The sequence below is a fragment of the Dipodomys spectabilis genome, unplaced genomic scaffold (genome assembly GCF_019054845.1).
Source record: "Dipodomys spectabilis isolate Male_0828 unplaced genomic scaffold, ASM1905484v1 ptg000190l, whole genome shotgun sequence".
Classification (NCBI taxonomy): Eukaryota; Metazoa; Chordata; class Mammalia; order Rodentia; family Heteromyidae; genus Dipodomys; species Dipodomys spectabilis.
The window spans coordinates 3135784-3154265 of NW_024870867.1; the positions used below are offsets into that span (position 1 = coordinate 3135784).

At 36.3% G+C, this 18482-nt stretch overlaps 1 protein-coding gene across 1 annotated transcript; it reads right to left on the bottom strand.

Annotated features, from left to right (window-relative positions):
• Nucleotides 1-12409: 12409 nt before the first annotated feature.
• Nucleotides 12410-16605, bottom strand: Sostdc1 (sclerostin domain containing 1). Its single transcript, XM_042695798.1, has 2 exons — nt 16265-16605; nt 12410-13828 (listed from the first exon to the last, which is right to left on the bottom strand). The coding sequence occupies exons 1-2, from the start codon at nt 16467-16469 to the stop codon at nt 13413-13415; spliced, it is 621 nt and encodes a 206-aa protein (XP_042551732.1). The 5' UTR covers nt 16470-16605; the 3' UTR covers nt 12410-13412.
• Between the last annotated feature and the right edge of the window lie 1877 nt (nt 16606-18482).

The window sequence follows — 18482 nt, forward strand, 5'->3', positions numbered from 1 at the left end:
GCTCAGGGTTAGCCATGCTTAAGTGACAAGGCCAGGATTTAAATCGAGGTATTTGATGCCAATACCTGTACTATTGACTACTTTGCACTATTAACATCAACAACAAACCCAAAGGAAGTGTGAATAGATTCCCTATTTAGTCTTCTCTTTGTGTTCCCATTTCTAAGATCCCAATCTTCTAGAGTCTGCAGTTGGGTAAAATAATGTTGGCATTAATAGATTAATCCCAACATATGGCCTTTCAAGAGTCGTGGAGAGGGATGAGAAGCACTGGGAACAATCCCAAATACAGATGTTGTTATGGAGAGGCATTCAGATGTAGGTGAAGGAAAAAATGCTGCTGGCAGTGCTTCCCGTCCTCTGTACATCTGAAGGCTGCGCTCAGCGGTTGTTACCACGAAGCAAAGCCTGGCACAGCTGTTCATTCTGCCTCATCGTCTTTTATCTATGGAGTGCTTTCCCCTGAAAGTGAGTCTTTGAAATTCTGAAAGGCGCGTGGTTTGTTCCCATCATTCCACACCTAGGCCAAGTTTCAAGATTGGCTTTGATGTGTATCTCAAGTGGCTTTGGCACCCCGCAGTGCTCATTCCCTGGATCTATCTCACTGAGCGAAACTATGAGAAGATCACCACTGGGCCACGTGAGGAGACCAGCTGCACGCCGAACCACACTGATGTGTCCTTCTAGAGCTTTCTGTGGTTCCTGTGCTATGCTGATGACTACTGGAGGGTACGGTGTGAAGGGTAAGAGTTACAGGTACCCCACTTCTAAGCCAAACACCTTCAACTTTAGCTCTACAGTTTTATTCTCACCATAGGCAGCCATCTTTAAAAGGTGTTAGATGCAAATATTTTGTTTTCGAAGGTTGAGGAATATGCTTAGCATTCATTGTATGTATTCTTTGTGTTTTAAGTAATGCCTTTTGGTAAGCATTGTTATATTCCAGGAATGATTGTTACAAGCAGATTTCTAATGGATTTACATATCCTAGGATTTCTTCTTCAACTAGTAACACATTTCAATTTTTTGGTAAGATTTTGCAACAATTCCCCAAATTGTAATTGGTAGAAAGCATCTATTAATCATCTCTAGATAGTATAGTCATGTGTGATTGTTATTAGCGTATCTAACATTAGTAACAAAAAACAGCCCAGCCCTTTTTCTGACTCTAGAATTTACTAAGTATATGAAACTTTCTCAGAGGCTGTATAAGTCTCCATCACGTACTTTCCTGAGCTCTCTGCATATCATATACTACATAATATTCCTCAGACACATTGTCTCAGTTGTTGTCTTTTGTCTTAAATTCAGGTTGATTTGTGTCTAGCATCACTCCAACTGTAATGTGAAACAGCCAAGCTTACAGAATTTCTCCAAAGTTTGTTACCTCCTTTAAAACTTTTGTCATTATGAAGGTGATGTACAAAGGATTACAGTTATGTAAGTCAGGTAAAGAGTCCATTTGTTTTTAACAATAACACCCCTTTCCTCACTCTCTCTCAGCTTTTCTCTCCCATCCCACCCACAAGTTGTGTAGTTCATTTTTTTTTTCTTGGGTCGGGCCGTGGGCCTGAGCTCTGGGCCTGGGCGCTGTCCCTCAGCTCTTCAGCTCAAGGCAAGCGCTCTACCACTGAGCCACCTTCCCAGCCCTGTGTAGTTCATTTTTAACTCTGTGCCTAGTGAGTTCCACTGGGCAATTTCTTCACCCTTTGCCTCACCATTTCTGTGCTCCCACTTACCCTTCCAAAGACAGATAAACAAACCAGACAAAACGAATACAAAAACAGCAACAAAGAAAAAACTTTATTGTTTCCATTTCCTGCAATTCCTTTTGATAAATATTATTTTATATGATTACATGCACATACGTATTGTGCCTCTGTATACACCTCTCCTAAGAGTATCATTTGATCTCACTGTGTGTGAATGCCTATAGTCCTGTAAAATTTGTCATAATAAAATAAATGATTAATATTTGTTTTATCTTTTACCACCATTATGTTTACTTGTAGATTGACAAGCACATTTTTGCTACCACAAATAAAGGACAACATGCAACCTTGGGGAAAAAAATTTGTTACCTTCTTATCTCAAGTGTAAAAGTGGGAAGATTGAGGAAGTGACTTTGAAGAGAATCTTTTTTAAAAATTATTTTAATTTATTGTTGTTGTTGTTGTTGTTATCTAGTTGACCAAGAAGTTACAGTTCCATAAGTCAGGTTATGAGTACAGTGTTATTCGATCAATGTCATTCCTTCTGTCATTCTCCTGTACTTCCCTCCTCCCTTTCCTACCCTCAAGTTATATAGTTCAGATTTTATATATATACATTGAATAAAATGGCTGCCTTTGTTCATCTTTATTTTTGCCCGTCCAGGGGCTTGAACTCGGGGCCTGGGCACTGTCTTTGAGCTTCTTTTGCTCAAGGCTAGCACTCTACCACTTGAGCCCCAGCACCCAACCCAGGGATTCATGCATTCATTCATGTGACTCTCCACTGAGTCACATTCCCAAGCTGTTCATCTTTTCTCCTTACTCTTAATACCCCTTTTTGCCTTTGTCCCCCAAAACATGTTTCCACATGCTGGTATTCATTTTGATAAACAGCACATTAGCTGTTCAGAGGAAGTATTCCTCAAGTCCAGTATCCTTTAGTCTGTTTGTATATAAATGCATTGAGCCCTGTATGTTATCATGAATGCTGTGGTTTAGATCTAGTTTCCATATATGAGAGAAAATACATACCATTTGTCTCTCTAAGCCTGACTTTCTTCACTTAACATGATTTGTTCTAAGTCCATCCATTTCTGGGCAAATAACATAATACTATCTCTTCTGATGGATGAGTACAATTTTATTGTATATATGTGCCACATTTTCTTGATCCACTCATGCATCATAGGACATCTGGGCTTCTTCCATAACTTGGCTATTGAGAATAGCACAGAAATGGATGTGGATGTGCAAGTATCTTGACTTGTTATGCTCTGGATAGATGCCAAGAGTGATATTGCTGGATCCTACGGTAGTTTTATGTCTAGTTTTTTGGGGAATCTCCAAACCTTCATCAAGAGTGGTTGTACTAGCTTACATTCCCACCAATGGTGTAATAGAGTACCTTTTCCCTCACATCCTCACCAGCATTTGTTATTAATCATCTTCTCTATTCTGGTCAATCTTACTGGAGTGAGATGGAATCTCATTGTTGTTTTGGTTTGCATTTCCTTTATGGCCAGGGATGTTGAGTATCTGCTCATATGTTTATTGACCATTCATACTTGTTCTGAGAAGTCTATTTAGCTTCTTTGTCCATTTATTGATTGGGTTATTAATTTGGGGGTAGGTGCTTCTGCATACTCTAGATATTAGGCCCTTGTCAGATGCATAGCTGTTGGTTATCTTTTTTAGTTTTTTTTTTGGGTCCGGTTGAGGGGCCTGAACTCTGGGCCTGAGCGCTGTCCCTCAGCTCTTCAGCTCAAGGCTAGTGCTCTACCACTTGAGCCACAGCGCCACTTCCAGCTTTTTTTCTTTTTGCTTATGTGGTGCTGAGGAATCGAACTCAGGGCCTCAGGCATGCAAGGCAAGCACTCTACCACTGAGCCAGCTTCCCAGCCCTATCTTTTTTAGTTTTTATCCTTTGCTGTGCAAAAACTTTTTTAGTTTGATGCAATCCCATTTGTCAGGGCTCTGTCCTATTTACTGATCCCCTGGGACTCTCTCTTGAAGAGAACCCTAATATCTACATTTTAGCAGTGAAATGAATGACACAAGCAAGAGATTCTATAATTATTCATTTCAACTAAATGCAGCATAGTCTTCCACATGTTTCTGGAAGTCAGCACTGGATGACACTGATTTCGTCACCAGTTCCCAAGCCATAGTCTTCCATGAAGTCAGCCACTGGAGAACATTGCAGGAAATCAAGTGGAAGAAGAAAAGAGAATGATGAGGTTTTTATTCCTCTCCTTCCTTCTCCTTACAAGTCCTTCCCATAAACTCAGATTGATCACATCCTGCTGCATTTTTTTCTTGACTTTACCCTTTCAAGCTCAAATAATTGCATCTTCCCTTCGCTTTTAAGATCCTAAGTTGGGGGAGTAGTTGTGGAGGTGGGAGGGAAGGGATGGTAGGTGGAAAACAAAGGAAGAGGCAACAATGCTCAATAGGAAATGTGTTCATTACCTTGTTGTGTAACTATAACCCCTCTGTACAGCATTTTTACAATAAAAAATGTTAAAAAAAAAAAAAAAAAGGTCCCAAGTAAGTGACTGTTCTGCTATTGTTATCCCTGCCTAGGCTTTTGCCCTGGTCCTCCTGCTTTCCCCATCAGGTTTCAATCATTAGTTTCTTTGCAAATACATTCTGAGTGTCTTCTATGTCCATTGGGGATGCTAACTAAACAGATATGCCAACCGATATCTGATGGAGTTTATGATTTAGCTGAATTTCCTACACCATTGAGAAGCAACAGATTTAAACTTAGAATTCGGTTTCCTTCACTTCTGATAAGTAGTTTTTAAGTACCCCCACTGGCACATAGAACAGCTTAAGCTGACCCATAAAATGGGCAAGTATGTATAATTTGGAAGATAGTCAATTTCTTTCCTTCTTTTTTCTTTCTTTCTTTTTACTTTTTCTTTCTTTCCCTCTCTTTTTATTTTGTAATTTTGTACTGGCACTGGGGCTTGAATTCAGGGCCTTACACTCTCCATGTTTTTGCTCAAGGCTGGTGCTCTACCACTTGAGCCACAGCTCTACTTCCAGGTAGAGATTTTTAATTTACTGCTAGTACTTGAAATTAGTTAAATTCATATGAAATATTTTGGTGTGTTATGAGATTTAGATGCTATGTATGTTAACAGATCTGAACATATCTCCTTTTCTAGTCTAGCATTTTCCCTTGCCTTCCTCCTAACTTACTGGCATTGAGTTTGCAAACCTTGCAATAATCTCTAGTTCTATAACATAAGGCACTGCTGAAGAAGTGAAGAGAGATATTTTATTTCATTTGCTTGCTTTTAAGTTTTTAAACCAGGAAAAGGGAGTAACAGGATTCCGATAACCTTGAAATTACTGTGTTAAAAGTTTGTGGGAAGCACAAACATCTCCTAAGGGACAATGCCTTTTCAGAACTCATTCTAGAGTTGTTCAACAGTGTTAATAATGTATCTTTACAAGACTTTTTTACCCCTATCACCAGCATCTGCCTGGTCTGAATTTCAGCACAATATACATCTGCTCCAGTATTGAGGCCATCCTCCCAAGGACCTTGCTTATCATAACTACTGACAATAAAAGAGATAATGAATTAGCAATCCCTCAGAATGTCCAGTAACACCTGTTTCCATTTAATATCGCAGAATCATAAATGTCTTAATTCCGGAGAATACAATGGTCAAAAAAGACCATTGTTACAGCTCCACCACCTGCTAAACACATTCTTTTAGATTTCCTCCTACTAGATAAATGAATAAATAGGAGTGCAATGCAATTTAACTCCTTTATTTTTACTTCAAGCGCATATCAATGATCAAAACCCAAGTTGACTTATCAGCATAGCTTGCATGACATCATTGCAATCTTCCACAGTACTTATAAGTTTTTCCATATCCTTGGAGGTTCCTCTAAGAGGACTTCAACATATTAAGCAGGCAGATCATCCTGTCACCACATCTCCTTCCCTCAAACAAATGGATGACAATGGCATTACTTAAGAAGTATACAATGATTTCAAAATAGTTTTCTAAATATTGCATACAAGTAATACTTAGTAGAAATTCTCTGCATATTTTGTTAGCTCAACTTGTCTACAACTGTAGTCTTCATACTCATCCATAATAAAATGACTTCAGCAAATGGAAATTGTTGAGAAGCAGGAATTTTTATTCTTAATATGAACGTTCAGAAGAAGACAGGCTTATAAAAACAATTTATGAGTACATACAGAGTTAAGTAACCACACTGCAGAAATCTATAAAATTTCTAATTGTTTTATTTTTTCTAATAATCATATACATGAAGAAATTACAATTGTATCTACTTAAAATCAAATTTCAAATCTACCTGGCAAACTTTACAATCAGGAGGAAAGATGCCTTTTTCTACTCTGCTTTTATTATTTGCTATCATTTATCTTTGCTATTCATAGAAATATTAACACTCCCTTCTGGAATATATTCTTGCTGCTTCAGGTAATAGATTCCTAAGAATGAGATGATATGTTTTCACTTTTGCATTTTGCAAGAGTATTTGTTTCCTTAATTGGATTGACATTTACTCATAATTGTCTTCTCAAAACCCAACAGACACAGACTCGGCTTGCAATAATTAAATAAATATGTTGATGACCTTCCAAGCACATAAACTACATTTTCTAGGATTATTACTATCCTACTTATATCAAAATATGAGTGTGTTCTTAAATATTTTTAATGAAAACTTTCCAACATATTGTTGTTTTACAATAAAATCCACTTCTATTATAGGTTGCAGTCACTTTTTCTTATTTTCCTTAAAAGCAAGTAAATAGTTGAAGAGTAATTGAGTTTTATTTTTTTAGCTTTGCTATGTAGCCAGAGCTGGCCTGAAACTCAAGATCGTCCACAGGGCTGGGATTACAATTCTATATCAACTAGCCCAGCAACCGTAGAATTTTTTGATAGAAAACAAATTCTATTGCAACTTTCTTTACATTGTCTGTGGTTCTTACCATCCTTAACTTGCTGATGTTTACTCCATTATGAACACAAAGTACAAAATGCCTGGTAACAAGCTACAGCCTTCCTGGATGTGGGTCTCCTCTCTCATTTGATTTTGCTTTCTGCACAGATATTGGATATGGTGGAATATGTCAGCTTCCATAACAAGTGTAACCAAAATCTGATTGTGAAATTTTCTGATTGAGTGAGCTGAAACATAATGAGAATTAGAGAGTAGCATAAGTAAAATCTACTTTTATGGATGCCATTATGTGATCATATTGTTTGCTAGTCTAGACTATTTTAGAGCTTAAAAACATTTCAGACATTATATATTCAGAGCTCCCTTTCTGTACAGATAACATAACTGAGACTTAGGAATCTTAAGAAACAAGTGTAAGTTTTCCCTCCACCATGGTAAGAACACAGTCATATCACAGATCTATTTTCAAGTTCACACATCTTGAAGTTCATTGCAGATGAGTCAAATTGAAATTTTCATTTGTTACTTTTTTAAATATCAAACTAGTTCACAGATTTAGGATAAAATCTTGCTTCCTTGGTATACAGAGGAAACCAAAACTAATCAACTCATAGGAAAGATGAGATCCAAAAGCAAACAAACTGCTAATCCTTTGCTCAATTAAGTGTACTAGGTGTCTTTGACTTGCAATAAATAAAATTGTGTTACATGAAGTAAGTCAGGCTCAGAGAGACAAAGGACACATTTTTTTCTCTTATGTAGAAGTTAAACCTAAGTTCTAAATATACATTAAAACATATACAAGGTCATATGCACCTGTACACAAACATTTTAGCTAAATTATGGTATACAAGGGGGAGGGTTTCAATGAGGTAACTCTTCTGGACAACTAACAGTTTGTAGAAATGAAGCCTGGGAATCTAGAACTTATGTTGTTGAAGGGTAGAGTGTGGGTATGCAGGTGGGGAGGTGGCAAACAAATGCAGTGGGAAAACGTGTGCAAATGTAGGCATAATATTCAACATATTCACGTGAAAATGGAGCCAGGTAAATTGAAGGGATAGATGGGTGGGGTTGGAAGAGATGGGAAGAGTGATGAAAGGCATGACATTGATCAAGATGCATTGTACTTATATAAACTGGCATGTTGAATTAAACCTCTGTACACATAAAGATAATTTTAAAAAATTAAGGAGAAAATTGTGGCAAGAAAGTTTATTTTCATCTTTTGATCTTGAGAAATGTTTTAAAAGTCAAAGCAATTATTTTGTAGCTTTTAAGCTATATATGAAAAGTAAGAAAAGACACCAGGTAAGCAATTATACCTAACACTGCAGTCAGCAAACATTATCAACTATTTATTGCCAAATAGAGCACATGTTAGTTGTTACAGTGAAATTTTTGTTTCATTCTGGGTACTGGATGGTGGATTTCAATGTTTTAGGTTATCTTCAAAGTTCACATTTGGATTAATAATTCAGTAAGAGGAAGAATTCAGTCATTCTGTAGCTAATTTGGCAATATTATAAAATAAAACATGTTTATATTTGCATACATTTTAGTAATAATTTCAAAAGAAGAATCTATTTCTGGCCTTTGCTTTAACTTAACAGTAAGTCCTTCTTTTTTTATTAATGAGTTTTTTTATTGTGAAAATGCCATACAGAGGGGTTGCATGAGCAAGGTAATGAGTACATTTCCTATCAAGCATTATTGCCTCCTCCTTAGTTTCCTCTTACCATCCCTGCCCTCCCATCCCTGCCCCCCCCAAAGTTGTAAAGTTTGTTTTTCGACATAACGATTTGTACATCTCATTGTTGCAATGAGTCCACCTGTATCCTTATTTAAACAATTTGTTTTTTCCCTTTCCCTCCACAAATACCTCCTTCTTAAGCCAAAACAAACTCTTGATCCATTTCAGTAAAATAAACTTTGGTCAAATATGTCCGACTCCTGACAATGTCTTTCAATTCAGAGTCTGTCTCTGATTCAAGCACCTAATAACATGGCTAAAACTGAAGTTAATAGTGCAGGATCATTCTTGGTTTGCAGTTACTAGAGTTAAAGGGAAAATATTTCAAGATCCTTCATAAGAATCCACCAAACTGCTTCACTCATTTGTTAACAGAAAATAAATCCTTCAGCAAGTCAGCCAGTGCTGATGATAAACTATCACTCAGTCTAAATTTGCTCTGGAAATAATTATGCAGTCATCTTCATATTATTTCATTTTAATGAGTTATTAAACCTGGAAATTGAAAGATCTTTTCACTAAGATTTCTGCAGTAATTGTATTCTAAAGCTTTTTAAGATGACTTGCAGAATATAAGACAATGTATTACATTTGGAGATGAGGATCACACTGATGTGTTTTAGAATGTCTCTTCCAGCATATTTCTCTTTGTGGGTGTAACAAAGCTTTCAAGTAAACAAATGCATGTCTTTTTCAAAAATCTAGACTCATTTCAGTTAAACATAACATAGAACCACAGTTTAACCAGCTCCACTGAAACCTTGATGGAAGATACCTCTATCTGCCCTTTCTTCGGGAAGGAAATATTCAATAATATGATACTATCTCAAGCAATGAGTATCCTACCTCACTTTCTCACTGACCTTCTGAGTTTCTATGAAGATTCCACCAAAAACTTGCAAGACATTTTTCCCTTTTTTGAATATTTTCATTATCTTTAAGTAGTTGTACAAAAGAGTTGCCATTTTCCAAAGCAGTTTATGAATACAGTTCACCTTGATCCATATCACTCCTCTCAACATTCTCTCCATCCCTTCCAACCCACCCCTTCCCTTACTTATCTTAATTTTTGGTTATGTATCGGATGTTTTGCCACTTAACAAAGCAGTTTCTGTGTGCAATGCATCTTGATCTGTGTCATCGCTTTAACATCTCACGCCCCTTGACTCCCTTGTAGTTCTCAATTCTGTGGTATACTCAATGAATTCTTGCCTGTCTTCTCTCCCCTTCATTCTTCTATCCTTCTCCCCCTGGCTCCACCCTCCCATCTTGCAAGTACCCATTTCCTGCAACTTATTTTGTTGAATTTTGACTTAGTCTATTTAAAGAATTACTATTTGCACTCTCCATAGACTCTATTACACTTCACTCATTTGTAACCCCTTACTTACCACCCAGCAGACATTTTTCTTTTTTTTTTTAAAGATTGTATGACTAACAAAAGCAATTAAAGTACTGAGTTCAGGGTATAAAATGAATTATCATTTTTGCACTAACAAATATTTCCCAGTGCTATTAGTTTTTTCTTTCATTATGCTTATATAATCCATATGTATGTGCATAATATACATGTAAACATGCATATATATACACATTTACATATGTTTCTTGTATTTATACATCTCTGTTTCTATGTGTCTATCAAGCCACTCAAAAAAGTTATTTATCCATTGTAGCCAAAATAAACTTGGTTAGCAAATATACTGATGGATTGATATTTTGAAAGTATACTGGAGAGGTCATGCTTTGCTCAAATTGTTCTAATGCATCATTCAATGTGATAGTTATTAAGGTCATAATAAAGTTATGTGTAGTTATCAGATTGGAACATGTAAGTTAACAGGATTTAAAAAAGGCCTGAAATACAATCAGCAATTCAGAGACAATTACTTTTTATCATTTTTAAATAACTGGACAACTACTGCTTTAGTTGACTTTTAATTTTGACTTCACTGAGAAATAGATTTTATCTCAGGCATTTTCCACTGATTGCTGACCTTTCCCTCTCATTTGAAGTTAAATACCATGCAATGAACACGTCACCAATGTAACATGGCCTGAAATGGATCAGCATATTGAATGTGACCATGAGAAATAGTTCTAATTCTTGGCTTAGTGAAGACTACAGAGGTTTTACTTAGAGCCTTCTTTTATGTCATTTCCTATCTTTTCGTACATTCATGAAGTATTTGCTAATACACCAGTCATGAGGCTTTTTAACATGTTTTCCACTGAAACTTTTTCTTCAGTGTTTTATTAGTAACAGCCATTGTTTTTGTGTTTTTTGTTCATGATGAAAAGCCATTACAGGTCAAACCATTTCTAGGCTTTGAACTGTAGTACACAGTAACTCTTGAGGCCATTCCTCATGACTTCTATAGACAATGCTATGATTAAGAAAAAAGAAATGGTTAATTTATCTGATATTGTTTATTATCTTTATCTTTTATTGATGATCTCATGTTGAGGTTGAACAAGTAAATAGACATATGAAATAATTCATATTTGGCATACTCAATCTCTGATATATTTATGAACAGCCAAGGTATTGACATGTTACAATATAAAAAGATCTTATTTATTGAGACTGCAAGATAAATTAGTAGTAAACTATCATTTCTTCATTTAGTGGTGAAATATTTGACATTATAAAATCTAGAAAAATGTTGTGTATTTAAACTCTTCTACCTATTATAAAGAAGGGATATCAGGTCCTTATTTAGCTTAATATGATGTCTACATATAGTATATGTAATATATATATATATATATAGCACATACAATATATATGAGATTTCTTTTATAATTTTTAATTGCAAAAAGACCAATGTACTACAAATGTTAAAAAATAAAAAAGGTACGAGGGAGCCCTCTGTGCTCCAAAATCAAAAATCCTAGGAAATCTTACTAATATATATTATCCAGCCTCTTTGATTTTCTTTGTTTATATCATTTGATTGAATGGTATGGCAATTACTTAACTCTACAATCTGACCTAAGATTGTGATCATGTTGCTTACTACATAATAATAGGACAAAAGTAGGAGCACAGAAGAATTAGTTTGAGATTATATTGTTGTTGTTTTCATCTTGTTTTCCTTCTTTGTGTGTGTGTGTGCCAGTTTGGGGGTTTAAATTTGGATCTGAGCATTATTTCTGAGCTTCTTTTGTTCAAAACTAGTGTTTTACCACTTGAACCACGACTTCACTTCAGGGTTGTTTTTGGTTTGGGGTCTTTTGGGTGTTTTTTTATTGTGTTTTGTTTTCAGTTTTATTGGCTATAAGAGTCTCAGGACTTTTCTGCCCCGGGCTGATTTCAAATCACGATCTTCATATCTAAGCCTTCTGAGTAGGTAGGATTACAGCCGCTGAGACACTGGCACCCAGTTTGTTACACTTTTTGATTTGGGAGTCATGCAATAATATCCAAAGGTACTCAACAATAAATACTGATTTTGTAACAATGCCTTTTCTTCACATTGACATCTCCTGGAAAACTTTATAAACTACAGAATCCTGATACAACTGGGACAGAAGCTTTAATATCTCCTTTTTAGAAATTATACTGTGGAACAGACTTGAACTCTATATAAAAGTCTGATCCATTTACAATATGGCAGCTCAACTTTTTCAACGACCCTTTTACCAAAGTTTTGTCTCTGTCTCTGTCTGTCCCTCTCTCTCTGTATTTTTCTCTGTGTATTCTTCTCTCTCCTTCTCATTCTTTGTATTTCTCTATGTCTCTATCTCCCCTTCTCTCCCTCCCCCTCCCCACAGGTATTCCTATGAAAGTTTGACTGCTACTTAATATCACTGGGGTTACAGAATGTAACTCAGTAGTAGAGTGGATACTGAGCATGCGCAGGACCCTGGGTTCCCTCCCAACACCACCACCAAAATAGCTATAACACTTAAACTTTTATTCTACAATGTTTACAAACAAGTATCACTTTATATACATTAGAGTCAAGGACAATAACATTTAGCAGTGTTTATTTTTGTCCAAAGAAACCAGTGGGGTTGAAGGTTGTCACCTGATTGCACAGACTATATAAGAAAGTGATACATATTTCAGCTTTACACAGCATCTTATTGATTTTTAAAAGACCCACACTATTGATAAAGTTAATGATGTGTAATATGGAGACTAAAACATTTATTTTACATATCTACAACATGTATTTTCATATTTTCTAGATCACACAAAATCATCTAGGAAAATATTGTCGCTACGTGACAAGCTTCAAAACATTAAAAAAAATTAACATTTTGAAAAAAAATCACATGTGAAAGCTCATTAAATAACAACATTGACAAATAAATAATTAGCTTTACTTATTAGCTACTGCCATGCATTTCTGGAATTCCATTCCAAGCAAGGGTCAGCATGCAGGGTATAATTTTGTACTATGCAGCTGGAGAAAGCTACAGGGCTTATTTTTGAAGTGAAATGCCACAAGGTCTTTCTCTTTCCTTCAAAGGAAGACCACTCGAGGCAGCTAAGCTATTCTCATGAAAATGACCCAAAAAGCACCTTTCTGCAAAGTTCCTGTGAAGATTCATGGCGTTACCTCTTTTCAGTTTTCTGTTTTGAAGGGTTTTTATTTGGAAATAGTAAGGGAGGGGCTAAGGAATAGAAACAGAGAGTGAGAGACCCTTTTCTGTCTTAAAATATAATGTTTCAGCCATTTACATAGTATTAATAGTCTTTTAAGAATGAGGAAGAGTTAAAACTACAGGATGCATGGAATTAAAATGTAAATTGCACTCATACATCTTGGGGGGAGAAAAAAAACTTGAAAAGGAAAAGCTATTCCCAGAGAAGGTCCTGATACTTAGGACAGCTTTCTGGGTTTGATCAAAGCTGAAAGCCTATACTTTCAAGTGAGCAAAAAAGCAGTGGCAGGCTTGAGTCTTCCAAGCAAACAAATCTGTAAAGCAGATGGTTTATTAGTTAGTCCAGTCTGAGAGTCTGAGTTCTAACTCATGCTGTGCTTGCTAGATTTGCTGGCTCTCTTCCTCTCTCTGTGATGTTGGGCTGGCTTGGCAGGGGACACGCTCTCAAAGTTGTGGCTAGACTCGTTGTGCTGCCTGGTGTACCGCTTACACTTGCAGGCAGTGACCACCGTGATCTTGTAGGTGCGTGTACTGCCATCCTGGCACTGCAGCTGGATTCTCTGCGTGCGAGTTTTGTCGTTGACACACCTCCATTCCTGGGAGCTCCTCCTGCTCCAGTACTTCGTGCCATAGCCTCCTCCGATCCAGTTAGGGAGCACTGGCAGAGGCAAGCACTCACCAGCACACACCAGCTCCTTCAGAGGGCTGATGCTGGTGCACTGACCATCAGAGATGTACTTGGTGGAACGCAGCTCCCGGCAACCCACCTGAACTCGACCTGCAGGGAAGGGAAAAGAATATGCATCAGAGACAAAAGGCAAAGGCAACTCCCCCCCCCCAACCTCCCCGAATGTAACTTGCAATAAGTAAAATATCAAAATTATAGCAAGTTGCCAAAGAGAAAGGGAAAATCTACTTTGTTGTCAGGACAAAAAAAAAATCAGCCTAGATACTTGCTAGAGGCACTCTGCTCTAACTTTTTTAGAGGTGCAAAAAAAAAAGTCTAGAGCTGATTCTTTTTTTCATTTATAATATTAACTAACTGCCTCTTAAGAGCATTTGAAAATCACACATTCTTACACTCATTCCTCACTAAGAGTTTTAGCAGCTCTGCTATTTATGTATGTATGTATGTGTGTGTGTGTGTGTGTGTGTGTGTGTGTGTGTGTATGTGTGTGTATATATATATATATATATATATATATATATATATATATTCCCCCTTCAAAGAGTTTGCTTTAAATTCTCTTCCTCATGGGTCATATTGGTTAATGTCTGCAAGTGCTTATAATTAGGATTTTTTAAAAAATCTGTTGAGAAAATGTGGAAAGCATTTAAATTTTGTGTACAGTGCCTGTGCATTCTGCAATATTTGATTTCAATTATAGAGTTCAGCTCTATAGAATTCCACACACATATGGACACAACCTCTGACATTTGACATTGTGAACTTAATAATGACATTTTAAACATAAATTCTCAAGCTACGTCTTTAAAAACATAAATGCCAAAGTGTTTGAAATGCAAAATGCCACCACAACTAAAAATTTAAAGGATATAAAAGCTCTTAAATCAGGAACGTATGGTTACCATAACAACTTGGCTACATTTCCATGAATTTTATGGCAGAAAAAGACCTAAGATGTCTGATTTACAACTGCAAAAGGAACTGTGGTGCTCATTTCCTGGATAGTAGTCATGGCAAACTTCTTTGTTTTAGTTATTTGGATTTAATAAGTTATGTTCTCTAATTGGCTGCTTCTTATTACAAGCCTTGTATGATTAAAATAAAAATTAAACTTGAGATATTTGAAGTTTTCCTTAGCACTGCTTTGCATCTAAACTTCAGAAGAATTGTCTATCACCAAGACTTGCTAGCAAGAAAAGAGAAAAATTAATGGCTAGAAGCATAAAAACGTAAGTAATAAAAGATGTTGAAGTGGTTCTACGTGGGTGACTGAAAGTTAACTCAAAGTATAAAGTGAATTAGAACTTTTACTTAATGTCTGCACCCCCTAGTACTTGTGAAGTAAAAGAGAAACAGTTTGGGGGAGTCTGGGAGTTAAACACTATGTACATGCATACAGGCATATAGATCTGGAGATCCTCTATAGAACCCAGAAGATTGAAATTGAAAAGTAAATAATCTGACTGGACAGTGTGCTTGATTTGTTTGCTTCTGAATCCTGCTCACCTTCCAGCAGCTGCTTCCGGAAGGTACCTTAGACACAGCTGGAGATGAGTCTGACTAGTTTCTGTGGTGACAGTTCACTCCTCAACAATGAGTACCTACCACATGGCTCAGTGATCTAATAATAATGAGATAGCTCTTATGGACGTAAGAGCAGACACCATCAGGTATGTGAAAACCACCTTGGTATTCTTAGGAAGACATTAGCAGTCAAGTTTGCTCTGACTTTCTAAATGTCAAAACTATTTTAGTAGTTGAAGGGAGTCTAAGGAGGAGGGGTAAGATTTCCTGTGTAAGTTTCTCTGTCTCTCTTAAAACCTGATTATTAACACGTGAACTTTCTAAAGAAAAAGAATGAAAAAAAAAAGTTAGATGAAGAAATTTGAGTTCTTCTAACCGGTGGCCAATTAGAGTGTCAATTAAACAACAGAAAGGGATAAAAGAATGCTCTGTACAAAATTTTAGTGTACTGTTATTCTAAAACTCTTAAGTTACAAAAGGAAAGTCTCCAATCTTTCACAGACATATACAATTACTTAAAAATTTGACCTGGTTATGAGCATCACCAACAAAATTATACTATTTCACTAGACATACTGCAGAAATCTGCAAAATTTCTCTGAAAGTTTCTACTTTTATATACTATTGTACACTATATACTATTGTACATATCTAGAAACAAACCTGAAATTAAGCTATGTAAAACAATACTTTTTAAATTCTCATTTTGCTTAGTTTTAAAGAAGCAACAGTTTAATTCCTGAATATATTTTCTCTGTGAATATTTTTTTAAAGCCTATGCCTATATTATCAAGCCACTATTTTCATTAGGTTAATATCACTATCTAGGGAAGAATGCCAACCTATACACATACAGTGATTGCTCCCAGATTGTTTTGCAAAATATATACGGTTCAGGTTAGGTAGCCAGGAAACAATTCTACATGAATGTGAGCAAATGCTACCAGAAAAGAAAACAAAGTAACAAACAAACAAAATTCTGTATAAGGTGAACACACTTACTGCTTCGATCCAATCCAGTGTTACTGAAATGCCTGCCCCCATTTCTGGCTTGATTCAACGTGCTGTTGCTGCTGGGGTGTGCTGGAACAGGTTTCACCACATGTGAATAAAGGATTTCTGTGGCATCATTTTTAAAAGCCAAACAGCTTTTCATGAGGATGCATGCTAGAGGAATGAGATAGAAATGAATGGCAGGAGGAAGCATGGTGAGTAAAGGATTTGCTTGGCTGAAGAGCTGGTTAATTCCCTTCCCTCTGCTTCTGCACTGTAACTGTGAAATTCCTCCTCTAGGTCCCCTTTATATATCCACAGAGGTTTGGCGTTCATTCAGGTGTAAAGTTGTGTAGAGCTCCAGAGTGAAAACACTGAGAAGGGGTGGGATCCCTACATGACCCTGCAAAAGAATTTTACCAATGGAAAAGGAGATTGCAGAAAAGGAGGAGCTTGGTATACAAATTGCATGAAATTTCAGAGTTGGACTTCACTTGCCTGCAAGCTGAAGGAGGCAGGCACATTCTATAACAACTGCGCTCTCTCTTCAGCCATTTCCTTTCCAGATTTTAGTTCACATGCAAGTTTCATTTAAATCAATTGCTGTCTTTTCCCATGTTTGTTCTATATGTATCTCAAAAGTTCAGACACTTGGGACATAGAGAGGGTTCTTTCCAGATAATAGGAACAACTTATGTGAGTTTAAACTGTGTAGCATGTTTTGTCTCTTAAAGCATACCAATGTTTTTATTGTGTTGTATTGTGTTGTGTTTTTCCTGTACAAGGGACAGAGCTAAAAATCTACCCTCTGGACACACTTAAATAATGCTGCTTTGATCTGTGTGAACTACAGAGCTGCTAGGTAAATTATTGCCAGGGGTTCTGTGTAGAGAATAATGAGCAGAGTTCTGTCTGCATTGAAGTAACTGATACCAGGTTTCATCGCAAAAATATGCCACAAGCATTGCTAACACTCACAGTATTGCTTTACAGAAAAGAAACCCATCACCAATGGACTATTATTGGGCAAATTCAAAGTAATTTTTGTAGATTTTTATTGGCTGTAGAGCATGAACTCTATCTATTATTTATAAAACATCTTGTACATGGCTTCCTTTGAGTGCAGATAGGTGTTCCATTGATTATTAGGTCACTGATCTTCATCCCCTAAAAATAAATAAAGTTATATTTAATTTATAGAACATTCTGATAGAATAACAAACATATTCTGAATCATCTTTTCAATTATAAATCTTTAGTGTGGCTACTAAAATGGCTTTTATTTTGTATTTTGTTTCTTTCTTATTTTATAAGATTTTGGTAATTGATACTTATTTTCCTCCCTCCCCCCTCCCTCCCTCCCACCCTCCCTTCCTTCCTTCCTCCCTCCCACCCTTCCTTCCTTCCTTCCTTCCTTCCTTCCTTCCTTCCTTCTGTCCTCCCTCCCTCCCTTCCCCCTTCCTTCCTCTTTTCTTCTTCCTCACTCTTTCTCTCTCTCTATGTATATATATACTGAATATATATACAGTATATATACTGTATATATATTCTGTATCACTCCTGATATACTGTCACAAGTAATTCTTTCCTTTGGGGAGATTCTCTTGTATGTTCATTGCCACCAACTCTGGCTCTTACCCTCTAAATACCAATAATACCCACCGCCTCCACTGCTGCCAAAAATATTTCCAGTCATAGTCAAATGTCAGCCAATGAGTAAAATCATCCCTGAGAACCACCAACTGTCTACCTCACTATGAAAAGAAAGCAAAAATAAGAATAAAAAACAAAATATTTAATAATGAAACACTGTTCCTTTTTTGCTACAATGAATATAGTATAATGGTTTTGTTTTAAAATAATATCTGCTTCTCCTTTAGAGGTATATGTTAGAATACACATTGATGAAAATGGTGTGGTGTTTGAAATAAACCTCAAATATGGAAAAGGAGTTGTTAGGTATCTAGGTATTGAAAGATTAGCCATGGGTGGATAGCCGTTCAAACAGGATGGTAGGTCTTTATTCTTTTTATCCTTCTGTTCAAAATTCTACATAATAAAAAGTTTAAAAATCAGATTCAAACTATCAATGTAATGTATTTATGTGTTCTCATAACAATAAGATCTCTTTCCTAATGTTGCATATGGTTATTTATCCTAGTATTCTTCCTGGAAAATAATAAATCAAGTTTTATTTTGTGAAAATGAAGATTATATATCAAGCACC

What these genes read in the sequence shown, in the direction of transcription:
- Sostdc1 (XM_042695798.1), bottom strand. Translation starts at nt 16,469, where the DNA reads ATGCTTCCTCCTGCCATTCATTTCTATCTCATTCCTCTAGCATGCATC. An exon ending in CACTGGATTGGATCGAAGCA is followed by an intron (nt 13,829 to 16,264) that starts GTAAGTGTGTTC and finishes CCTTCCCTGCAG; the next exon opens with GTCGAGTTCAGGTGGGTTGC.